The sequence below is a fragment of the Geotrypetes seraphini genome, chromosome 2, assembly GCF_902459505.1.
Source record: "Geotrypetes seraphini chromosome 2, aGeoSer1.1, whole genome shotgun sequence".
Taxonomy (NCBI): Eukaryota; Metazoa; Chordata; class Amphibia; order Gymnophiona; family Dermophiidae; genus Geotrypetes; species Geotrypetes seraphini.
In genome coordinates this window covers 268,797,004-268,823,428 of record NC_047085.1, presented here as the reverse complement: position 1 = coordinate 268,823,428, position 26,425 = coordinate 268,797,004, and the positions used below count along the sequence as shown (strand labels likewise).

General features: G+C 47.1%; 1 protein-coding gene across 6 annotated transcripts in view; it reads left to right on the top strand.

The window, feature by feature from the left end:
• The window catches only part of RECK (reversion inducing cysteine rich protein with kazal motifs), a 381,558-nt gene that overhangs the window by 131,303 nt on the left and 223,830 nt on the right, over positions 1 to 26,425 (top strand). For all 6 annotated transcript variants that reach the window (XM_033929631.1, XM_033929632.1, XM_033929629.1 and 3 more), the window contains one exon: positions 9,889 to 9,936. In XM_033929631.1, the coding sequence (XP_033785522.1) occupies positions 9,889 to 9,936 (48 nt within the window). The remainder of the gene's footprint in view (positions 1 to 9,888; positions 9,937 to 26,425) is intronic.

The following is a 26,425-nucleotide window of genomic DNA, read 5'->3' as shown; positions in this document are numbered from 1 at the left end:
ACCCTTCTTTGTGTCCATCTCACCTATATCCCTATCTCACCACTTTTTCAGAATCTTCATTTGTCTCTGTCCTTATCTTTACGCCATGTTCACCATTTGCCCTTTCAATGTCTTTATCTCCCCCCCCCACTTTTTCAGCATTACTTCTATGTCTCTATTTCACCTCCTCTTCATGTCCCCTCTGTATCTCTATCCTTATTCAGTAGGTCCTGCTTACCCTTTCTCTTCTTTGTGTCACTATCTCCATTTTCAGCTTTCCCCCCCTTTTCCTTTGTTACTGCACCCTGTAGCTAGAATCTTTCCACCCTCCCTCCACTCCGGCCCAGCCCAGTATGAAAGATTTCCTTTTGTTTCCCTCCCCTCTCTCTTTCTCTCTCTCTTCTCCTCCCTCACCCACGAGTCCTGCATCTGGCCCTCTCCCTTCTACCTGCACCTGGCAACACCCCCCTGCTCCGCGGCTCTCTTCAGCAACTCGTCAGCAGCAGTGATTAAGACAAGCTGCCGACATCGAGGCCTTCCCTCTACGAGTCCCGCCTTTGTGGAAAAAGGAAGTTGAAACAAGCGGGACTCGCAGAGGGTAGGCCCCGACGTCAGAAGCTTGTGTCGATCGCTGCTGCTGAGTTGCCGAAGAGAGCCGCGGAGCAGGGGATGTGGCCGGAAGCAGGTAGAAGGGAGAGGGAGATAGGAAGGCTGTAGATCTCCGGAGCATGACACCGACCCCGGCCAGGATGATTTCTTTTTCAGGCACCCTACAAGTCCAGCGTCGCGGCGGGAAATAGCCATGCTGAGCAGTGAGCTCAGCACTACACAGATGAAAGCCTTGCTTGCTGATTGGTCCGGCGGCACGGCGGGGCGGGGCCGCCGGACCAATCAGCAAGCAAGGCTTTCATCTGTGTATGTGCTGAGCTCACTGCTCAGCATGGCTATTTCCCGCCGCGACAGCTGGACTTGTAAGGTGCATGCCTGCGTGACACACTACCGGAGCCGCAGCAAAGGTGGAAAAGAGCCGCATGCGGCTCTGGAGCCGCAGGTTGCCGACCCCCGGCCTAAGAGAAGCCATAAGAATGAAAAGTTAATAGAATGAAGAAACCATAGTGCGTGTCTGATTTTGACACAATGTAATGACGAGAAGACATTATACATACCAATGGTTTTCAAACTCACATATAAAGAATTGGACTGAAAATAGTCTATTGTCTTTAAACTATATAAAAAAGACATTGTATTCAAACATGAAGAAACCATAATAGGACATGAACACATAGAATAATGCAGTTAAAATAACAGAATAAAATGACTTAGTTCTAAGACAGCAAGACAATCTTAGCTATCAAATTACTAGAAAATCATTTCATATTGTAATTTTAAAGTTAAATGATATAAGATATGTAAAGCATGGTCACGATGAAATATAATGCACCCATGAAATGAATGAAACAAAGATGTGAATGGATTATATATATAAACCAATAATTAAAGAACAAGCTGAATGTTCACACTCTTGAACACTAAAGGCAATGAAAGTAAGACATGATAAATTGAAATCCATATATAACAGTGCATTAACAACCATGTGAGGTAAAAAAAAAAATTATAATGACAGGTACGAATATGGCATGATACATAAGGACTAATGGTACAAATATGGCATGATACATAAGGATTAATGGCATGATACATAAGGACTAATGGTACAAATATGGCATGATACATAAGGATTAATGGCATAATACATAAAGACTAATGGTACAAATATGGCATGATACAGAAGGACTAATGGTCTGCAGAAGGCAAAAATGGCTGATGTCCATAGTTAGGTGAACAGCAAATATTTATGAAATGAGAAAGTACGTCAAAAGGGAAGCTGTGCTGAAGTAAAAAGCAAAACAACGGAAGTGAGGGAAAAACAGCTTTATAGACCTGTATTGAAGGGTAAGGCAAAAAGATTAAAAGCCCCATGTGGCTTTGGGATATAAATAAGGCCGCATGCTAAAACCGTAGGTGTGTATATCCTCTAGTATAATTACAAGTTGACGGAAATTTAAGTTAAAAAATATACTTCTATTAATTCAAAACTGAAACAGAAGTAAGACACACCAGATAGCCAAAAGGAACGTATAAAAACATCTCTGGACACATGATTTAACTTAAAAATGTAATATAAAATGCTAAAAAAACTATGATATGCTAAAACATTATAATGAAACAAGTCCAAGAAACTTACCATGTGAGAAAAAAACACTGCAGACAAGCTGAAGAACCAAAAAAAAAAAAAAAAAATGCTATGGAGAGAATCCAGTGGGGAGACTGAAACTAAATATTAGCTTGTATTATGTGGGACGATTCTATTGGTTGTAAAGTTGAATGGGAGAAACCATGTGGAGAGGGTGATCTATTACCTGAAGTGCTAACCAAAATCAAATGTAAATGATAACAAAATAAATATTTTTTAAAGAAGGAAATGAAAATACAAATCAGTGTTTCAAACTATAGGCTGATTTCCTTAATTAATGTGGATGGAAAAATTCTGGCTAAACTATTGGCTCTGAAGTTGTCTAAGCTCTCCCTTATATTTTGGAATGCACCAAATGGGTTTTGTTGCTCGAAGATATTAATAATAATAATAATAATAATTCTGCAAATAATACCAGATTGACACTACATATGATTAATTTAGCAAAAACTATAGATGATCTGGCCTTCTTGGTATCCTTGGATTCAGAGAAGGCCTTTGATTGAGTAGAATGGACTTTTATGTATAAGGTGACTATACATCCCGTTTTCAACGGGACAGTCCCGTTATGGGACCTACCGTCCCGTTGTCCCGACCCACTGCTTCGGGACGCTGAAATGTCCCGTTTTCAGGGACAACGTCCAGAAGCCGTGTGTGGGGACAACGGACCGGCGATCGCTTCCCCTCCTGCTCTAAAGCCTGCCTCGCTCCTTCCCTCCCTACAGCGCTGAAATGGTCAGGGGGGGCCTGCCAGGTCCGAAATCATCCTCCCTATTCTCAGGGCTAGCATTAGGGGATGGCAAGGGGGCCCTGCGATCCAGGCAGCTCACTTAGCTGCCATCAGCCCTACCTTCGGCTGCGCCAGTAATGCTAAACTGCACGGTAAAACCAAAGAGAAAAGCTACGGGATTTCCCACTTGCCTGCATCGCTCGAAGTTCTGACGCTCTTGATCCCGCCCCCCTCTGAAGTGACTTCCTGTTTTTGAGGGGCGGGATCGAGAGCGGCAGAACTTCGAGCGATGCAGGCAAGTGGGAAAGTCCCATGGCTTCTCTCTTTGGTTTTACTGTGCAGTTTAGCATTACCGGCGCAGCTGAAGGCAGGACTGATGGCAGCTAAGAATCGCCTTCAGTCTCGCAGCAGCACTGAAACACTCACTTCTAAATTAAGCTAAGAGCTGATTCCCTGTGGGAAAAGAGAGGAAGTACTTGACTGAGATGTGGGAAGATGGTGGGTTGGCTGGCTCAGGAAAGGGGAGAAAGCTGCTAAATCATATAAGGGAGAAAAAAAGGAACACAGGAAGATGCTGGACATGAAGGTTGTAGGGTGAAGGAAAAAAACCAGACATGACGAGTAGGAAGGCAGGTGGGAGATGCTGGACACAAAAGGAGAGAAAAGGAAAAGGGAGAGGAACACGAGATGCCAAGTCCATGGGAGGGAGGGAAAGGAAAGGAGATATCAGACCATGGAGGGGGAGGGAGAGATGCTAGGGCATGAGGAGGGGAAGGAAGGAGATAGAGACGTCAGACCATGGGGTGAAGTGAGAAGGAAGGAAGGAAAGGAGAAGAGAGAGATTCCAGAGCATAGGGAGACAGAAAAATGGAGAGGGGGAAGCTGAAATGAATCATGTACAAAGGAGACAGTTTATGGAAGGAGCATAGAAAGAGGGAAGATACCATATGGAAGAGAGAGAGGGCAGGCACTGGATGGAAAGGGCAGAGAGGGCAGAGAATGGAAGGGGTGAGACAAAGGGTGAACAGTAGATGTAAGGGGTAGAGAGAGGGGGACAGACACTGAATGGAAGTGTGGAAGAGAGAAGGGATAGACCCTGAATGGAAGTGAAAGGGAGAGGAGGGACAGACGCTGAATGGAAGTGTGGGGGAGAGAAGGGACAGATGTGGAATGAAAGTGTGGGGAGAGGAGGGACAGACACTGAATGGAAGTATGGGGGAGAGGGGGGCAGACTGAATGGAAGTGGGGGAGAGGAGGAGCAGACACTGGAAGGAAGTGGGGAGGAGAACGAAAAAAGGGCACATGCTGGATTGAGGGAAGAGGATAGAGTTAGATACTGGAAGAGGTGAGGGAAAGAGGTGGCAAGCTATAGGTAGACACAATGAAAGAGGGAAATTGAGGACTGAATAGTAAGAAAGAATTTAGACATATGCAGAAAATAAATTAAGAAGGAAGAACAGGAGGAAGGGAGCAGAGAGAGAGAGAGAGATGCCTGAGCAGGGGGGAAGGGGAGGAGACAGATACCAGACCTGGGAGGAGGAAAAGAGGAAGGAGACAGATACCAGATCTGAGAGGAGAAAAGGAGGAAAGAGATAAGCTAAAATTGGCGTGGAGGAAGGAAGGTGAGAAAGAGGCAGAGAAAGGGGGGTGGTTGTAAGCAGATTAGAAAGACTAGAGAGAGAAAGGCCTGGACCACAGGGGAAAGACAGGAAGCAGATGCAGGACTATGGGAAGTTCAGACAGAGGGGGAGAGACCCTGGGGAAGAACAGGGAGATTTAAGATCATAACAGAGGAGGGAGAGAGAGGGAGACCTGGAACAAAGGTACAAATGAGAACTGACACTGGATCTGGAGAGGGTAAGAGGGAAAAGAGAGAGAGACCTGGACCCAAAGGGGATGGGGCTGGATTGTGAAAGAAATGTTGGATGCGAAAGAAAGAAAGATTGGATGCACAGTCAGAAGGAAGTGCAACCAGAGATTCCTGAAATCACCAGACAACAAAGGTAGGAAAAATTCTTTTATTTTAAATTTAGTGATCAAAATGTGTCCATTTTGAAAATTTATATCTGCTGTCTATATTTTGCACTATATTTGTCTATTTTTTTTATAGTTACTGAGGTGACATTGCATATTTTAAAGTCATCTGCCTTGACATCTTTGAAAAAAATCTGAAACTCATAAATAATTAACATTTTCTCTGCGTAGTGTGCTTTGGTTTTTTAAATTTTATGTTTACCATTATGAATTAATAAGATATTGTGTGTACATGAAAAATGAATGGAAGAAATTGGGGGCGGGGCTAGGGTGGGATTGGGGTGGGGCTAGGGCAGGATTGGGGCGGGTCTAGGGTGGGATTTGGGGACAGGTCTGAATATTAATAGATGTCCTGTTTTGATGAAAAAAATAAATGGTCACGTTATTTATGTACCAAGCAATGGATTGTTTTGGGATAGGTTCTGGATTTATTCAAATGATTCAAACCTTGTATAGTTCCCCCTTAGCCAGATTATATATTAATAATACATTCTCTGAACGTTTTAGTTTAAAGAGGGGAGTTAGACAAGGATGTCCCTTATCTCCTTTGCTTTTTTACATTGTTTTGGAACTCTTGTTGTTGGCTATTAAGCAGGCAAAGGAGGTACAGGGAATTACATATGCAGGTCGAGAGTATAAAGTTTCGGCTTATGCAGATGATATATTTATTGCTTCATTTGAAAAATCCTGCATCAACCATCCCTCATTTACTGGAATTGATTGATCGCTTTGGTAAATTTTCTGGTTATAAGATAAATTGGAGTAAATCGGAGGTTCTTCCATTGAATATACACTGTAAAAGGTATATTTGATCCGTTTCCATTCCTTTGGAAGTAAGAAGGAATAAAATACTTAGGTATAATCATTCAAAAGACATTGGAAGATACAATTACAGTAAATGAAAAATCCTTATTGTTGAAAGTCAAAGAAATGTGAGCATTGGAATCCATTACATATTTCTTGATGGGGAGAGTCCAAACCATCAAAATTATGATCTCGCCTGTAGTTTGTTACCAAATGAGTATGTTACCAGTTTATTTTCAAAGTTCTTTTTATAAAAAATTAAATGGGATTCTTACAAAATTTCTTTGGCTGGGTAAAACTTCTAGAATAGCTTTAGTATCTTTACAAAAATCTCAATCGATGGGAGGGGTAAATTTTCGAGATTTTTAGAGATATCATCAAGCTTTTAAGTTGCGTCAGGGTATGTATTGGATCTTCCTGATCTCATGGAGAATATGGCAGATTGGTTGATTCTAGAAAGTCATCTTATGGCCCCACTTCATCTTGACCATCTTAGCTTCCTAGAATATATAAGGACAATATTATTTTTCATTCAACTTGGACTACGTTAAACTCTTCCGATACAGCAAACCAAGGGCTCCTTTTACTAAGGTGCACTAGCGTTTTTAGCACAGCACAAGATTAGCGTGCGCTATAGCACACGCTAGCTGAAAAACTACTGTCTACTTAAAAGGAGGCGGTAACAGCTAGTGTGCGCGCTAAAACTGCTAGAACGCCTTAGTAAAAGGAGTCCCAAATGTCAATCCCTATGGTTGAACTCCAAGATACAAATCGACGAGTCTAAAATCCTCTGGAAACATTGTTGCAGGCAGGCATTCGTACTTTAAATGATGTAATTTTGAATGGGAAAATGGTAGATTTATTACAGTTATAACAATCATTTGATATTTCAAAATCTCAAGATTATAAATGGTTGCAGTTGAAGCAGGCCATTCAGAAAGGATTCCTTGACTGGCGAAATTTTAAAAATCAGTATAGCTTGCCGGGTCTATGTTTCCAGACAGATTTTCAAGTCACCAGGCTGCCAAGTGGTATAAATTAATATCTGAATATTTGGTTAAAAAACCTAAAACAAGCTTAAGAGACATTTGTAGTACAGAAACAATGGCCACGGATTTGGATTTGGAGAATAAGTTGTTCAGCATCTACGAGACAAACTTGGTTCTTTTTGTTATATAGAATATTTTGGACCCCTTTTGTTTACAAAAGTTAGATAATTCAAAGTCTAATAGATGCTGGCACTGTAAACTTGAAATAGGGACACTGGGTCATCTTTTATTTTATTGTTGATGCTAAATTTTTAGAAGTCAATTTGGGGCAAAATTAATATGGTATTAGGGATGTCTATTCCATTGTCATATGACGTGGTTTTATTTGGGACATTGTTGACACTTAATAGTCCAATTGATATGTAAAAAAAACAACTTCCTATTATGACTGGGGTGGCCATGCAATTAATAACTAGAAATTGAAAAACTGGGATAGATTGAATTTTTTGTTTTGGTGGGAAACATTTTGTTTATACTATAGATATAAAAGGATGATAGCAGAACAATCTGGAAATAGTAAGAGGTTCAAAGAGACTTGGAGTCCATTATAGTCATTTGTTAAATATCAGAATAATTAAACATTTTAGTTAATAGATACATCCAGGGAGGGAGAGGGAATGGGGATGGGTAATTTGTTTCAGTTAATTTGCAAATATTTAAGTGCTGTTCTTTGGTATTTTTGAATGTATAATTTTTGCACTTTGTGTAAGCTTAAAAAATCAATAAAGTTTAAATTTTTTTTTAATCATATGATTGCATAAAACACCCTCTGTACAATGCAATATAAAGATGGCAGATGTAAATTCTCAAAATTGACATGTTTCAATTAAACTAAAAATAAAATAATTTCTCTTACCTTTGTTGTCTTGTGATTTTCTTTCTAGTGTTTTCATTTCCTGACTCTGGTTCTACTTCCCTGTGCTCTCAGCACTAGCAGATGACTAGGGGAGGAGGGGACAGCAGCTTGCTGGGAGAATGGGGGGGGGGGGGGCTGTTCCGAAGTGGAAGGTGGTCAGGGGGAGCAGGACTTTTTAACGTGGCTGGTGTTCAGGGTAGAAATTAAGGGGGGGGAACTCAAATTCCTCTCCTCCTGGCCCCTCCCCTCCCCAATTTCCCCACCCACCAAAACCATTCCATCCAGTATTGCTATCTCCCTCCCCACCACCCCTGGGTCCACAATCTTCCCTTTCTCTTCCCAACTGCCTTCCAATCCACAACTCTCCCTTCTGCCTCCTTCCCGCCTACCCCTACCCCAAATCCATCATCTCTCCCTTTTCTTTCCAAATGCCCTCCCATCCAACATCTCTCCTTTTCTTCTCCTCCTTCCCCATCACCTCAGGTCCACCATCTCTTGCTTCTTCTTTTCAAATACCCTCCCATCTGGCATCTCTCCCTTCCTCCTCCTCCTCCTTCCAGGTATGTTTGGGGGGAGGGGGGCAGGCCCACGGGCAAGATGTCCTTCTCCTCTTCCTCTCCCCCCACTCAGTCTGAAGCCCCTCTGTGTTCACTCTTTAAAATTCAAGAGGATCACCAGTGACAGCTGCTGTCCATGTGTTGTGCATGCACATAACAAGCACAACAACTGAGCCCATATCAAATAAAACCAAATTAGTCCTTTGCAGCTGAGCCTGAACTTTTAGGTTTTATTTTAATGGGCTTAGCTATTGTGCTGTGTTGTGTGCTCAACCTCAACCTGGATGACTTCTGGCTTTCTTACTTGGTTTCTCCATGGTCTACAGCAGTGGTCTCAAACTTGCGACTCACCAGTTACTATTTTGAGGCCTCAAGCAAAATTGTCATTTCTTTAATAAGACAGTACTGTATTTTTCGCTCCATAAGACACACTTTTTTTCCACCCAAAAGTGGGTGGAAATCTCGGTTAGTCTTATGAAGCGAAAGTACAAATTTTGTTACCCTCCTCCCTGTACCATTGTAAAACCTGCCCTCCACACCATCTTTCTAAACCCACCCGCCTGCTGTCGCCGAACCTCCTTTTAAACCCATCCGCCTGCTGCTGCCACACCACCTTTTTTTTAAAAAAATACCCCCCGGCCCATCCGTCTTCCGTTGCCATTTCCCGGCCAGCGGCGAAACAAATCAGTGTGGCCGTCAGGAACAAGCTTTATGCTTTCCCGCTCGGCCCCATGCTGCTTTCCAAATGGCTGCTGTAGGTTCTCGTGGGACTTGCAAGAACTTACGGAAGTCAATCGGAAAGCAGCGTGGGGCCAAGTGGGAGAGCGTAAAGCTTTCTCCTGATGGCCCTGGGGCGCTGCTGATTTGTTTCGCTGCTGGCCAGGAAATGAGCCCAGAAGAGCGAAGGCTGCCGTGGCAGGCAGGGAGGGAGCGAAATTGGCTGGAAATGATGGCAGAATTTTAAAAGGTATGGGTAGCTTGCCTGGAGCTGGCTGGCTTGCTGGTTTGGGGCTGGCTGGCCTGGAGCTGGCTGGTTTGGGGCTGGCTGACCTGGGGCTGGCGGGCTGGTTTGGGGCTGGCTGATTTGGGGCTGGCGGGCTAGCCTGGGGCTGGCAGGCTGACTTGGAGCAGGCTGGCTTGGGGCTACCTACCATTAGACGTGCCCACCACTAGATGGGTGCGTCTTATGGAGTGAAAAATACGGTAACTATTTTTTCTGAGGCCCTCCAAGTACCTACAAATCCAAAATGTAGCCTTGCAAAAGGTTTGAGTTTGAGACGACTGGTTTACAGTGTCATGTCACATGCTTCCTATTGCCTTTGTTTTTGAGTAAAGGCTGGCTTGTTTACAATACTGAATCTCCTTTTCCCAACATTGGCCCAAACATGCTTGAGTTGTGTTATAGTTTTGGATTTTCTGGTCTTTTCATGCATTTTCTTCCCTCCAACTTTATATCAGGATTGCTAGTCTTTGAATTATGTTTGCTATAGAAAATTTCAACTTCCCATATTTTGTTTGAAGTCTGTTAAATAAGATGAAATCACCCCACCAGTGCATAGGTGTCATATATTAGGTATATATATTTATTACATTATTTTTTTATTAACTCATTTTACCCACTGCAGGCTTCTTCAAAGAATGAAATTTTGAAAATTTGCAGAAGAGAATATGAGGTATGTTTAAATAATAATCATGTATCATAAGAAATTTCTTAAATGGGACCATTATGCTTGTTTTATCATGCAGTCCCTCTGCATTAAAAAGAAACCCAACTCTGCTCAAACTTATTTGAATGGAGATATTAGGTGAGAAAATCTGAATTTGCAGGTTTTGGTTTTGTGAACACGGGCAAGGTTTCTAGCTTTAATTTTGGAGCAGGTCTCCATGCCACATCTTTAAAACAAATTTAGAGTAGGTTTAGTTAAAGATAGAAGATTCTAAATAAAATATTCCACTTTGAGACTGATTTAGAAAAGGAAAAAGTATTTAAAATAAACTTTATTTAAAAAGTCTAAAATTGTCTTGGCTTTCATTCTCAATTCCATAATGCCATTTTCTTAATAAAAAAGATTAAATGAAACATCTGCTAAAATAGCATGAAATCTAAAATTGGGCTGCCAAGTTAATATTGGGTAAATGTAAGTTTGATAATGCATCTCTCCAACATATCATGTATAGAATTTAAGTTACAGCATTTATCCTTTAAAACATTACTTAACAGTCCTTGTTTAGTGACTTTTTTTCTTAATATTGTGACCAAATTAATATAACTCATACTTCTAAAAATTGGGTGGTTCTGCCATCCGCTAATAGTGTTTGTAAGCAATTACTTTTGGAAGTTGGACCCCACTTATGGAATTAAGTGGGGTCCCTACTTATTGAATTAAGGTTGTTAGAATTAGAAAACTTCTTAAGATCTTTTTATTTCAGAAATATACTGATTATTGAATTTTATAATTAGTTTTTATTTTTTAAATCAGAGCTCCTTGCTTCCATGATATATAAATAAACTGCTACTAGTGCTTTCTGGAGTCTTTGTTTTACCATTTCCTGTGATGAAAAGAAATTCTAATCTAATGGTTGACCATGGAGTGTGAAATTTTAGGTAATTTTGAATATGAATTAAACTTTTTAGCTTATGTATATACTATATCGGTTTAGTTTCAAGAAATATATGAAGAATGAAGTAAATAGATGATGTTATTAATAATGTCGGTTTTTGTTGTCCTGTACCTTCTTCAAGAAGGCCTTGTATAGTGATTTCCATAGAGCTTGAATTAGATTCCTAGACACAGCTCCTATTTTATAGGCTAGTTGATATCTATACGTATTTTAAAAGTGAGCTTTTGAGCAATAGGTGAGGGAATTTAGGCATTATTGAGCATTGACCCGTATAAACTGTCTCGCTGAAAGGAAATAGTCAGTCCTGTGGCAAAGAGAGATGAGGGAATTATAGGGGACAATATTTAGTTAAATACATGGTCAGCTGCACATCGAAGGATTTTGATATTTTGGACTCCATTCGCATCAAAATAGTAGAAAGTGAGGCAGGGGCTGTTAATCTAGAAGCATGAAAGGAGACTTGCCAGTTTTTATGCAAGTTGTCTTAGTATTCTCTAAAATAGTGGTTCTTGTACAATCCCACTTTATTCCAGGACCAGTAGGTTATTTCTGTCTACCTGCCAGGACTTTGTAGGAAGTCTCAAACTTCAGATACTTAAACCCCTCACCCTCACACCTCATCACTGGCTCTGTACCCTCAGTCTTTCTTCCTACAAGCCAGGCTATAGGAGCTGATCTTTTCTGCTCGTTTCATTTCGCTTAATTTCAGTTTTTGCATTCGTGGTTTTCACCCTTGACTGCTTGTCAGTAAGCCCCCTGGACAGCCTGCATATTAGATCAGGGCTCAGGGACCATTCCCTTGGGAGTTTGCTCACCTCAGGTTCGTCTGCTAGTGGGTAGCTTGCAGGCTGAGCGGTTCCGTGGAGGTGTGACTGGGATTGGAGCTAGACTGCGTTCCTCCGCCAGGCATCTGAGCGACGTGTCCAAGGGTGGCAGAAGTATCTGGCTGTGGATGTCAGGCCGGTAGGGCATTAAGAAGATTTGAAATTCAGATTTCTAGTTCTTTGAGGTAGAGGATCTCCCTGTGAGCTGTTTCAGCTCTGTCTGCAGTGTTTTCCATTCAGCACATGTCACAGTGAGTACAGGCTGACAGCCTGAATCAGCGATTTAGGAGGGTCTTAAAAAGGGTTTTTTGGATGGTTTCCCTGCATGTCCTACCCCACCTCTGAAATCCCCAAATTGCTGTTTTTGAGGGGTCTCCTTGGTTTTCCCGAGCTGTTTTTAGTAAAAATCAGCACCCGTGGTAGCCATCTTGAATTTTTCCAATTTGAATTTAAACTTATTTTTTTAAACTTCCAAGCTTCGTTTTTGAAAGAAAACCACATAGATAACCACCCTAGGGTAGGGTTAGATGGATTCATGCCTCATTTGTGGTGGATGGCTGTCGGATGTGCAGCCGTGTTCCACTTGCGCTGCGGCCTGCGAGGGGTAAGAAGCTTGCCTGGATTCAGTGCCTTTAACCTCCAAGGAGGGTCTTCTAGTGCCTTCTGCCCTGACTTCTGCGAAAATGATGTCGGGGGAGGACTGGGCAGTGCGCTGGCGACATTTTGGTGAAACACAAGCTTGTCTCTGATGATAAACCTCGTAAATCCTCCAAACAGTCCAAAACCGATGTCCAGAGGTTGGCTCCCACCAGGGAGGATGGATTTTCCACGGAATTTGTTAATATGCTTTAACAAGCATACTTAGTTAAAAAATTTCTGCATGTTTCCCTTCCGCTGGCTTCTCTGCCAGTCACAAGGACCCCTGCTCCAGTGGACCAGGGTCTCTTTTCTTCCCTTCTTTTGGGCGTGCTGGCAGGTAAGCCAGTTGTGCATGCGGTTGTGCCAGACACTCTTTCCATATCTCTGCGTTGGCCAGGAGGCACTGAGGTAGTCGCAGATGTGGCGAATTTGGTAGATCTCCAGGATACGAATTAGTGTGGAGCTCCTGATATGGGGGAGGATCCCACTGTATGCAGATTTTTCAAGCAGGCACACCTTGTTCATTTGATCTCTGAATCTCTCCAGGAATTGAAGCTGCAGGCTGAGCAGCCTGTCACTACAGAAAGTTCCCTCATGAGTGACCAGAGGCCACAATCTGCCTCCTTTCCTGATCATCATGACCTTGTTTGGATTCTTTTAGACATCTGGGAGACTTCTTAGGGTCCCTTGAAATGTGCTTTATCCCACAGTGGATACCTTTAACAAGCACTTTGGTTCCCTGAATGTGGATTCTTTAGTGGCGCAGGTCACCAAGTGCTCATCTCTCCCCAGTGACGAAGGATGTTCAGGACCGACTTGTGGATTTTGTCCCTAAGTGTCTGTTTGATTCGGCCACTGCTGGTGTTAAGGCAGCATTGGCCTCCTCTTTTGTGGATCGAGCATGCCATTCCAAGCTGCGCCATGATCCTGACACTGTGGTGCTATGTGACTTGGATTTTCTCCTCTCCGGAGTGGATTATATGACTGCTGCCTTATATGCATCTTGAAAGTTTTCTCTAAGCCATTTGCCTATTCCGTTTTGGCTCGCAGAATGCTCTGGATCTGGCAGTGGTCTGGCGATTCATTTTCTAAGGCGACCTTGAGCAGGTTGCCCTTTAAGGGACAGCAGCAGTTCGGCCAGGGTCTGGATGTCCTTATGGTCAATGTGCATGATTGCAGACCTAAGTCGCTGCCTTTAAATAAATCCTGTAGGATCACGTGATGCCCTCTTGGTGACTGGACGTGCAAGAAAGGAGCTCCCGGGCCTGCTTTTAATTTTTGCTCTATCGGCGGCTTTACCGGCGGTGTTCTGCCTTTCCCAACTTCCTGTACTGTTAGGGCAGGTTGGTCGGGGTGTTTTGCTCTCTGTGGGGGGGGGGGGGGGGGGAGCATGGCCTCCAAAGTGACCCAAAAAGATCGAGACAAGCCTTGCGGAGCCGATCCTAAAATGGCGGAGTTGGCCCTCATGTCTCCACCTTCGCCGCACTCGGAATGGGTGGCTGATATTATCACGGAGGTGAGAGTGGCGATTCAGGACATCCTCGCCTCTCAACTCTGACAAATTGGATGGTTTAGATGACTCGGTGAGCCATTTGAGAGCGGAGTTTGGCACATTTCAGCAGTAGGTGTCTGATTTGGAGGATTCAGCCGCACGCACGCAGGAGGCCCAGACAGCAGCGAACTCAAAAATTCAACAGCTAGAGATGAAGGTGGAGGACCTGGAGAATCGCTCCAGAAGCAGCAATTTGCGGCTCATTTGTATACCCAAATCTGTGTCAGAGGCCAGCTGCACTCGTTCCTGGAATCCTGGCTGGTGCAGTCTTTCCTCAACTGTGGGGCCCCTGCAGATTGAACGGGCACATCGCTTGGGTGCTCTTCGCCCAGATGCTGCCCGTCCTAGGGTGGTGATCTTTAAGGTGCTGAACTATGCCCACAAAGTGGAGATCCTGAGGGCTATTTGGGTGAAGGGTCCCTTGTCCTATGACAATCAGAAAGTTCTATGTTTCCAGGACTTCTCGGTTCAATTGGCTGCCTGGAGGAAGGAGTTTGCTGCTGTTTGCCGTCGACTCCATTAACTGCACATCCAGTTTGCGCTTCTCTAACCTGCACGTCTTAAAGTTCAACATGGTTTCATTTTTTTTGACTCGGCGTCTACTGCCTTGGCCTTCATGCAACACCTGGTGGGAGCTACTCCTGGACCATGACCTTGTTGATCTTCTTTGCTCCGTGTTCCTGGGCTCTTCCTGGCTGGCATCCATGCTGTTCCGCCATGGCTCTGGCTTGCAGGGAGCCTAGGGGCCTTGCCACAGGCGGTCGATGGAGAGGCCTTGTTGGGTGCCTGGCAGTGGCTTGCTTCTACTACGCCGGTCCCCTGTCCATGGACTCCAGCTGACTTCTGGTTGTGTTTCAGCCGACATGGTCTGGTCGGTTGTTGAATTTCATTCACTGTTCTTCATTTGTGGGTCTTTTGTTTTATTGCCAATGTGTTCCTGTGTTTTGGGTTTTTTTTTGCCCTCTCTTATGTTTGGCTGGAGTACTTGCATGGCTGGGGGCGCTGGTTTTCTATGGAAGTTGGGGGGTGGGCTCAGGAGGGCCTTTCAGCGGGACCCGATTCTGTTTTTTTTCCCCAGACCATTGCATGGGACTTTGGGGTTTGGGGGTATCAGAGAAGAGGGAGGGGGAGGGAGGGTGGTGGATGGACTGGGGTGGGGGGTTGTGGGGAGGTTTGGGCTGGGGGAGTGCATGCTTGGTTGTGAATGGGTATAAATGGTTGTGTGTCTGGGACTCGGGGGACAGTGGACTGTTTTGTTCCTTTTTGGGCTGTGGGTGGTCTTTTGTTCCGGAAGGGAACCGCTGGCTGGAACGGTTTTCCCGGTAGTATGTTGGGTTATTTATCCTTTTACCCTGTTCTTAATCTTTTATGGTAATTAAGTTTGTCTCATGGAATGTTCATGGTATTGCATCTCCTGTTAAACGTCAAAAAATTCTTAGTGCATTGAATCGACAGAAGACTGATATAGCATTCTTGCAGGAGACCCACCTCTCTTCTGTGGAACATGTTAAACTTCGCCATTGGTGGATTTGTGAGATTTTGGAGTCCCCAGGCTTGCACCGGAGAGCAGGTGTGGGCATCTTATACCGTAAAGGTTTGAGTCTTACTACCCATAAGGTTTGGTCTGATCTGTAGGGGTGCTATCTTCTAGCTAAAGTCACTCTTAATAGGCAGGACTTGTTATTGTGTAACATCTATGCTCCTAACACTTGGGATAAGTCCTTTATGCATTCTCTCACCAGACTCCTTCATCAGGACCTTCCAGTGGTGATGGGGGAGGATTTTAACCAACTTTTTGATCCTACTATTGACAAATCTAATCCCCTTCCCCATGACAGGTATGCCCCGACTAGAGGCCTTCCATTATTTGCCTTGTCTATATCTCTGATCGATGTGTGGCAAGTGTTACATCCTGGAGACCACAAATACACTCACACATCTAGCGCCCATGCAGCGCAGTCCCATATTGATTATTGGCTGCTTACGGACTCCTTGTTTCCTCAGGTGGGATCGGTGGAGATTTGGGGGGGGGGGGGTATGATGTTTCTGATCATGCTATGATTGTTCTTACTTTAGAGTTTCCTGGAGACGCCCCTAGGGGCTTTCATTTGCGATTTCCTCTCTCGCTCTATTCTGACCAGGAGTTCCATTCTTTCTTGGTCGACAAATGGAACGATTATGCTTTTCATAATGTGGTTCATAGGGATGACCCGCTTCTCTATTGGGAGGCTGCTAAAGTTGTTTTGAGGGGAGAGATCCTTGCTTACTCCAGCAGAAAGAAAAAAACGGCGCGACTGTCGGGTGCTCCGGTTGGAACGCCAGGTTCAGGAGGACTGTTGCCGCTATGGGGATCATCCCACCGGAGTAAATAGGGCATTACTGATGGCCTTGCAACAGGCCCTGCGGGAACTTCTACATGACCGGGCTATGAAATCTTTGGCTTATTTTAAATATCAACTGTATTTGCATGCTATTAAGAGCGGGAAGTTGTTGGCTAACCTAATTTAGCGCGCTAAGGGATTTCCCCTATTCTGCAACTTCGTAAGGTCTGGTCCACCGGGATGAAGATTTGGCAGCGGTATTTCAACATTACTTTCAGGAGTTGTACAATGTTCCACAGGCTTCTGTGCTGGCAGGGGAGCTTTATTTAGTTCAGATCTCTCACCCAGTGGTGTCAGAAATTCAGAATGCACGATTACAGGCCCCTTTCATGGTTGAAGATTTAACATTGGTCATTGAAAGTTCCCCGTTGCATAAGGTGGCGTGCCCCGATGGCTTTCGGAACAAGTTTTATCGACTTCTACTTGCGGACATTGCTCCTGTTCTGGTTGACATGTTTAATGGTGTGGTACATGATGGGGCTCTTCTGCCTTCTCTTCAGGTAGCTCAGATTGTGGTTTTGCTTAAGCCTGGGAAAGATCCGTTATCCCAGGACAAGCAGGCAGGTATTCTCACTAGTGGGTGATGTCATCCGACAGAGCCCGATACGGACGTCTCACAAGCATGTCTTGCTTGAAGAAACTCAGAAGTTTCGAGATGCCCGCACCGCGCATGCGCCAGTGCCTTCCCGCCCGATGGTCCGGGCGTGTCTCCTCAGTTCTTTTTCTTCAGCGGAGCTGAGAAGTTTACTTCAATTCTGCGCCAATTGAACCCGTTTTTTCGCCTTCTGCATCGCCGCGGTTTGAGTTCTTTTGCTCTTGCCGTGCGCTTGTTTCTTTCTTTGATTTCTTTTTTCAAAAAAAAAAAAAAAATTTTTCCTTCCGACACCGGGTCGGCCGCGTGGCTTGGGCCCCGCGCCTTCGACCTTGCGGCGGAGCTTTTCTGGCCTATGTCCCGGCCGATCACCGGTTTTAAAAAGTGTAGCAAGTGCCAGCGCGCGATTTCGCTCACGGACCCGCATTGACGCTGCCTGCAGTGTCTGGGTCCGGACCACTTTCCGAAATCGTGCCGGCCTTGCTCCACTCTCGCAGCGCGAGCGTTTAAACGCCGCTGTTTTTTGTGGGAGTCGATGTTCAAGATGGAAGCTGTGTTGGATCCTTCGGCTTCGACATCGACTGGTGCTTCGACTCCGTCTGCGAAGCCCTCTGCCTCCCCTGCTGCTTCGAGCCTTCTGAAACCGGCATCGTTTACACCGGTTTCGGCCTCGGCGCCGGTGCCTTCCTCCGTCTCCTCGGAACAGGTACCGACCCCTACAGTTCCACCGGTGGTGCTCAAAGTGCCGAAGGCTGGCAAGCAAAAGCACTCGGCACCGAAAGAGTGCGGAGACCGTGTGGAAGGGCCCCCTTTTGGTGCGGATCCCTCCATATCGGCTTCGTTGCGGTCCATTTTGGAGGCTCAGTTTGTGGAACTCATGACCACCATGGGACCCCGGCTGATTGCCACGATCCAGGGTGACCTCCCAGTTCCGATTCCGAGGGGCGGGTCGCCCCCTCCTCCTCCTCCACGACGCACGACCTCGTTGCTTGGCGAGGAGGAGCGGCGGTCGGTGGCCGGTCCCTCGAGGAAGGCCTCATTTAGTGACATGCTTCCCTTGGAGCCGATTCCCTCGAGGAAGGCCTCCCTTAGTGACTTGCCTCCCTTGGAGCCTATTACCCCTCCCCTTGACACAGTGTGGCATCCACCCTCGGGGCCTCCCAGTCCTGGGCATAGCAAGAAACAGGACGAGTTCTTCCGAACCCCCTATCAAACCTGGGCGGTGTCTTGGGAGGCGTCGAATCTTCCGCCTCTCCGATCTACAGCCTCGAGTCCTATCTGCTCTTTGGAGGCTTCTGGGGATCAGTATTCTCACCGGCGGTCTCGATCCCCCTCCAGGGGGAGAGGGGCATCGATCCAGGCACTCTTCGAGGCATTCCTCTCGGCACTCGACCGTCTCTCCTCAAAAGAAATTGGCTCGTATGGGGTACTCTGCTTCGGCTGGGTCTCCCCATCTGGGTCCGGAGTTCGAGGACCCCGATGTTTTTCACTCACCCTGTTGTTCGCAGGCCTCTGTAGAGCCCGAGGCCTCGTCTTCTTCCAGTCCTTCTCGACGACCGGCGCTGGCGGACCAACTGTCTTTTTCCTCGTTTCTAAGACAAATGGCGGATGACCTGGACATTACCCTCGATTCTGGTTCTCGATACTCCAAGGAGTACCTCGATACCATGCACTTGCCTCATCCCCCAGCCGAGTCCCTGCGACTGCCTCTGCATAAGCTCCTCGACCAGACCTTCATGAGATGTTTTGAGTCTCCTTACTCTATCACTGCGGTCCCTGGAAAATTGGATGCTCGGTACCGCACGGTGCATCATAAGGGCTTCGAGGGTCCTCAGCTTTCGCATCAGTCCCTTCTGGTCGAATCCTCTCTCAAGCGGTCTCATCCAGCCCAGGTGTATGCTTCGGTGCCTCCGGGCCGCGAGGGCAGAACCATGGATAAGTTTGGACGACGCATCTATCAGAATTCTATGATGGCGTCCCGAGTTCTGAATTATAATTTCCACTTTGCCACTTATTTGGAATTCTTTCTTCCTGTGCTTCGGAAGTTTATGCCCTACATCGAGTCCCAGGCTCGTTTTGAGTTCGAGGAGGTAGTTGCTTCGCTGTCCCAGCTTCGTCTTCAGTTGATGCAATCTTCCTATGATGCCTTCGAGCTCTCGGCCCGGGCTGCTGCCTGCTCTGTGGCGATGCGCCGTTTGGCCTGGCTGCGTACCATTGACATGGACCCGAATCTTCAGGACCGACTGGCAAACGTTCCGTGTGCTGGGGCGGATTTTTTTGACGAATCCATCGAGACAGTCACGAAGAAATCGTCTGATCATGAAAAGTCCTTTCAGTCCATTCTTCGGCCGAAGCCTAAGCCTCAGCAGTCTCGACCCTCTCGACCGCCCTTGATTTATCAACGGCGTTATCAACCGAGGCAAGCTCCACCGGCGAGGCAACCTGCGAAGCGGCAGCCTCCTCCGAAGGCTCAGCAGAAGCCTCAGCCTTCTACTGTCCCCAAGGCTCCTCAGCCTTTTTGACTGTCTCTTAGAGAGCATAACCAACCTCGTTCTGCCTCCTCCTGTTTTTCCCATCGGGGGGCGCCTCCATCAATTTTATCATCGCTGGGAGGCTGTCACCACCGACCTCTGGGTCCTTACTATCAGCAGGGAGGGGTACTCTCTTCAATTCCATCAGGTACCTCCGGACCACCCTCCAAGAGAGTATCCTTCCAACTTGACTCAGTCCGCCCTTCTTCTTCAGGAAGCTCAAGCTTTGCTCCGGCTTCGTGCCGTCGAGCCGGTCCCTGAGGACCAGCACAACCGGGGGTTTTACTCCCGGTACTTCCTTGTCCCGAAGAAGATGGGCGACCTGCGACCCATTCTGGACCTCAGGGTCCTCAACAAGTTCTTGGTCAAAGAGAGATTTCGCATGCTGACCATAGCTTCTCTCTATCCCCTCCTCGAGCAGAACGACTGGTTATGCTCTCTGGATCTCAAGGAGGCCTACACTCACATTCCCATTCATCCGGCCTCTCACAAGTTCCTCAGATTTCGGGTGGGACATCTACATCTACAGTACCGAGTGCTTCCGTTCGACCTGTCCTCAACTCCCAGAGTCTTCACGAAGTGTCTGGTGGTGGTGGCCGCTGCACTCCGGACCAGGGGTCTTCAGGTATTTCCCTATCTCGACGACTGGCTCATCAAGGCCCCCTCGGCCCCAGAGGTCATCTCGGCGACCCTGGCCACTATTTATTTCCTGCAGAGTTTGGGCTTCGAGATCAACTTCCCCAAATCTCATCTACAGCCTACCCAGTCTCTCCCTTTCATCGGGGCGGTCCTGGACACCATTCGACTCAGAGCATTCCTTCCTCCTCAATGCATGGATGCTCTTCTTCATCTCTGCCAGTCTGTGTCTTCTCGCCAGTCCATCTCAGCGAGACACATGATGGTCCTCCTGGGCCACATGGCGTCTACAGTTCATGTGACGCCTTTTGCCAGACTCCATCTCAGAATTCCTCAGTGGACCCTGGCTTCTCAATGGACTCAGGTGTCCGATCCGTTGACTCGGCACATCATAGTCACTCCTGCTCTTCGGCAGTCTCTACTTTGGTGGATGACCTCTTCGAATCTATCCAGAGGTTTACTGTTTCACACTCCTCCCCACCAGAAGGTTCTCACGACAGATTCATCGACCTATGCCTGGGGAGCTCATTTGGATGGTCTTCGCACTCAGGGATTCTGGACCAGTGCGGACCGACTCCATCAAATCAATCTTCTGGAGCTCAGAGCCATCTTCAATGCTCTTCAAGCTTTTCAACATCTACTTCACGACATGGTGGTCTTCATTCGCACAGACAATCAGGTCGCCATGTATTATGTCAACAAGCAGGGGAGCACGGGCTCGGCCTCCCTCTGCCAGGAAGCTCTCAGAGTCTGGGATTGGGTGGTTCGCCACAATGCCTTCCTCAAAGCTGTCTACATTCAGGGGAAGGACAATGTCTTGGCAGACAACCTAAGTCATCTTCTCCAGCCTCACGAATGGACGCTCCATTCCGAGCCCCTTCATCGGATATTTGCACATTGGGGGACGCCTCAGATCGACCTCTTTGCGGCTCCCCACAACTTCAAGCTGCCTCAATTCTGCTCTAGGATCTACACTTCTCATCGTCTCGAGGCAGATGCCTTTCTACTGGATTGGGGGAATCGCTTTCTGTATGTGTTTCCTCCCTTTCCTCTCATTCAAAAGACTCTGGTCAAGCTGAAGTCCGACCATGCCACCATGATTCTGATAGCTCCTCGGTGGCCCAGACAACCTTGGTTCTCCCTTCTACTTCAACTCAGTAGCAGGGAGCCGTTCCTTCTTCCAGTGTTTCCTTCACTGCTTACTCAGCATCAGGGATCTCTACTTCACCCCAACCTGCAGTCTCTCCACCTGACAGCTTGGTTCCTCTCAACGTAACTCCTCACCAGTTTTCCCAGGCGGTGAGGGATGTCTTAGAGGCTTCCAGGAAGCCTGCTACTCGTCAATGCTACTCCCAAAAATGGACTAGATTTTCTTCATGGTGTGTTTCCAATTCTAAGGAACCTCAGCGAGCCTCCCTATCCTCTGTATTGGACTATCTTCTACACCTGTCTCAGTCTGGTCTCAAGTCTACATCTATACGTGTCCACCTGAGTGCGATTGCGGCTTTCCATCAGCCTCTACAAGGGAAACCTCTCTCTGCTCATCCTGTGGTTTCCAGGTTCATGAAAGGACTTTTTCATGTCAATCCCCCTCTCAAACCTCCTCCAGTGGTTTGGGATCTCAATGTTGTCCTTTCTCAGCTTATGAAACCTCCTGTCGAACCTCTCAGCAAGGCTCCGCTAAAGTTTCTCACTTGGAAAGTGGTTTTTCTAGTAGCCCTCACGTCTGCTCGCAGGGTCAGTGATCTTCAGGCCTTAGTGGCGGATCCACCTTTCACAGTATTCATGGCTAAGGTGGTCTCTGAATTTCATCTCAACCAATCCATTGTACTTCCAGTGTTTTTTCCAAAGCCTCATTCTCATCCTGGAGAATCAGCTCTTCATACTCTGGACTGTAAGCGTGCTTTGGCTTTCTACTTGGATCTCACCAAGCCACACAGAACTGCTCCTCAACTTTTCGTCTCCTTTGATCCAAACAAGTTGGGACGACCTGTATCTAGGCGCACCATCTCAAACTGGATGGCGGCTTGTATCTCTTTCTGCTATGCCCAGGCTGGATTGCCCCTTCCCAGTAAGGTCACAGCCCATAAGGTCAGAGCAATGGCAGCCTCGGTAGCCTTCCTCAGATCGATACCGATTGAGGAGATTTGTAAGGCTGCCACTTGGTCCTCGGTTCATACATTCACCTCTCATTATTGTCTGGATACTTTCTCCAGACGGGATGGACAGTTTGGCCAAACAGTGTTACAAAATTTATTCTCCTAAGTTGCCAACTCTCCCACCATCCCATTGAGGTTAGCTTGGAGGTCACCCACTAGTGAGAATACCTGCCTGCTTGTCCTGGGATAAAGCAATGTTACTTACCGTAACAGTTGTTATCCAGGGACAGCAGGCAGCTATTCTCACGTCCCACCCACCTCCCCTGGGTTGGCTTCTCTGCTAGCTATCTGAACTGAGGAGACACGCCCGGACCATCGGGCGGGAAGGCACTGGCGCATGCGCGGTGCAGGCATCTCGAAACTTCTGAGTTTCTTCAAGCAAGACATGCTTGTGAGACGTCCGTATCGGGCTCTGTCGGATGACATCACCCACTAGTGAGAATAGCTGCCTGCTGTCCCTAGATAACAACTGTTACGGTAAGTAACATTGCTTTGCAGGCCTCCTTGTACCGCCCCATCTCCCTTTTGAATGCTGAAGCAAATTTTTTTGCTAAATTATTGGCCAACTGGCTAGCGGTGATTTTTGCCCTCCCTTATTGCGTATCCTCAGGTTGGGTTTGTCCAGGGTTGGTCTTCCACTCGGAATCTACGTACTATTCTGGCATCCCTGGAGTGGGTGGAGCATGAGAGGGTTTCTTCTTTGTTGGTTAGTTTTGACGCCCACAAGGCCTTCAATAGAGTCTTGTGGGACTTTTTGTTTTATACTCTTCAAGATTATGGTATGAGGGGCTTCTTTAGTGCTGCGTTGAAAGCGTTGTATCATAATCCACAGGCCACGGAGATGGTTAATGGGGTTTCCTTGGAGGCTTTTCCAATTAAGAGGGGTACTAGACAGGAGTGCCCCTTGTTGCCTCTTCTCTTTGTACTCGCGTTAGATCCCTTGCTTCGCGAGATCTCTGATAATACGGAGATTCGGAGGGTCCATCTTGGAGGTCAAGAGTTTGAGATTTCAGCATTTGCAGACGATTTGTTAGTTCATTTGACCTCCCCGTGGGCTTCCTTCCCCAATCTTATGTTGCTTTTCGACGAGTATGGTGATTTTTCTGGCTTTCAGCTTAATTATGATAAATCCTTGGTGCTAGCTACTGCAGATTCTGTGCATCGGGAGTGTCTGGGTTGGTTTCCTTTACGATGGGTGGATGGTTCGTTCAAGTATTTGGGGGTGCGGCTTATGAGCTGTGTGGGCCTGCTATATCGTGCTAATGTTGATGCTTTGTTGGCGAATTGTAGTTTTGCGCAGTGGATATCCCTGCCTCTTTCCTTCTACTGCAGAGTTCAATTGTATAAGATGGTTGTTTTTCCCCGCTGGCTCTACATGCTTCAGTTACTGCCCCTTTGTCTTCGGCGCAGGGATCTTCACCAGCTTCATAGTCAGTTGACTCGCTTTCTTTGGCAGGGTAAGAAGTCTCAGATTTCGCTTACTTATCTGTTTGCCCCGGGGAGAATCGGGGGTTTGGGACTTCCGGATATTGGCCTGTATAATTTGGCATGCCTGCTTCGTTATTTGGGTAACTGGTGCTTAAGGAGTGATGATTATCTTTCTCGGGACTTTGAATCTGCTCTTTTTCAACCTTGGCACCTGTTTTCATTATCTCAGATTCACGTCTGCCTTTTTGCCCCCCCCCCCCCCTGCATTTCGGTCTAGTGTTCTTCTTTGGTCTTGGCGCTTCTGCTGGAGGGCCTTGGTCGGGTTGCTGGGGAGGGACCCACAGGTTTCGGATCAGTTGTCTATTAGGAGTAATCCGCAGTTCTTCCCTGGCAGCGATAACCCCATCTTTGTGAGATGGTCTGGAGAGGGTTTGTTTCTTCTTGAACATTTATTGTACACTGAGGGGGCTATGAAATCTTGGGATGCTCTTTCCATGCTCCATTCATTGGGGGTGGGGGGGTTTATTCGCCTATAAACAAATTCATTATGTGGAGTCCTTGGCTTGCCCGGGCCTGAGGTTTCGTTTAGACCACCATCTTCGTCTCTTTTTCGCCCAATTTCATGCTAGTGGCCTAACAGTGTCTGCGTTGCATGACACTTTACGATGTCTCTCTCTTCGGAAGTCTTATGAGGCTTTGGGGCGTCGCTGGGGGAGAGATTTGGGCATACCTGTTGAGTCTTTGAATTTTCCTTCCCTTATTAATTGTATTTCCTCTATTTCTATCAGCACCGAACTGAGGGAATGCCAATTTAGAGTGGTCTATCAAGCATATTTTTCCCAAGAGCGGGTGCATAAAGCCGGGGGTATTTCTTCCCTGACCTGCCCTAAATGTCAACAGGGCTGTAATTCATTTTTTCATGCCTTTTGGGGATGCCCTCGAGTGAAAGTTTTTTGGAGGGCTGTAATCCGATTTCTGGAATGGCTTTTTGGCCAATCGATTCCGATGTCGCCGGTGGGCTTGCATTTGGATCAGTATGAATCTTTGAGGGTGTCGGCTCTGGGACATCGGATGCTGATCCGGAAGGCTGCTGTTATAAGAAAGAAAATCATACTTATTGTCTGGATGCAAGCGACCACACCTGCTTACTGGGCTTGGAGGAATTGCTTTCATAACTTGATGCTCTTGAAGCATCGCCATGCTCGCTTATCCTTCAAGCGGAAAAAAGTTTTTCTGCAGACCTGGGACTCCTATATAGAGAATGACACGGTGGCGGTTTACCCGCGGCCACCGCATTTTAGCCGCGGGTCACCCGCCGAAAACGGGGAAGAAAACTAGCAGTCGCTGCGGCGACGAGGACAAGGCCATTCACCGCCCGCGGGGCGGTGAATGGTCTTGTCCCCCGCAGTGAGGCATGAAGGATCGCGCGGTCCCCGCAGCTCACACCCGCCCGCCCAATCGATTCCAGTGTCCAGCCAGCTCTCTCCCCTCTCCTCACCCCAGTCCGCAGATCCTCCTCCTCGGCAACCCGCACGCTACCAGAGAGCCGCGCACACCCGCCGCTGCTCAGCCTCGATCTTCTGCTCTGACGCAACCGGAAACAGGAAGTTGCAGCAGAGCAGAAGATCGAACACTGAGCAGCCGCGCATGTGCGGCTCCCTGGGAAAGCGCGCAGGTTGCCGAAAAAGAAAACCCACAAACCAAGGTGAGGAGAAGGGAGAGAACCGGCCAAACACCAGGATCGACCGGGCAGGCAGGTAGTGGCCGCGGGGACCGTGCGATCGCTAGTGTTCCCGGCTCAAATTGGAAGGAGGGAGTGAAAGGAAAAAGGCTTATATGGATGCAGCGGGGACGGTGACGGGGCGGTGAATGGGATGGCAGTGGCGGTGACGGGGCGGTGAAAGGGATGGCGGTGACGGTGACGGGGCGGTGAAGGGATCGGCGGTGACGGGGCGGTGCAGAGGATGGTGGGCCGGTGACGGGGCGGTGACGGGGACAGATTTTTTCCCCGTGTCATTCTCTACTCCTATATTCAATCGCTTTCCCCTAGGGCCAGAAGTCTGGTCTTAAACTCCTTTTAGCTGATGATACCATGAGCTCTTGGTTGCTTCCCCGGGATGGATGGAATGCTGTTTGGTTGAGTGTGGATGGATGGATAGGTGAATATGGTTTGTTAGTTGGGTAGGGTGGGGATCGACTCTGTAGGGGGTGGTTGGGGTGAGGTTGTCCTGTTTGGTGCTTACTAGATGGCATAAGAACACAGCTAGCTCAGCAGTCTCTCTGTTTTGTTTCTCTGCTAGTTTGGGGGCATGGGTAGGGGTTTAAGGGGGTTTTCTGGGGTGGGGGGGTGTTGGCACTTGGGAGTGGGTGAGGGTTGGTATGGGGGTTTATTCGAAAAAATTGTTTGGTTGTACTTTTGATGTTCTCGACCTTGTACTAATGTTTTGTATTGTGTACTTGCTGGTTGTACATCAATAAAACATGATTTACACTAAATAGATCCTGTCCTTCTAGGGGTTCAGGGCATCAAAATTTTCATCCCTTCACGTGCTCTCGTCCATACTTGGGCTCTTTCATTAGACAATGGTCCTCTTAGTCTTCCAGACCACGCTTTGGCGGGTCTTGACATGAACAGTCCACGGGGAGTTGTCCGGTGGCTTCAGCAAAGAAACAGTTCTGATGCCAGGCCGGGCTGTCCGCCTCCACACATAGGGATGGTGGGGACAGTTGTCAAACTTTCTGGCGGAATGGCAGGCCATTAGCTCCGACAACTGGGTCTTGGAGGTTCTCCAGGATGG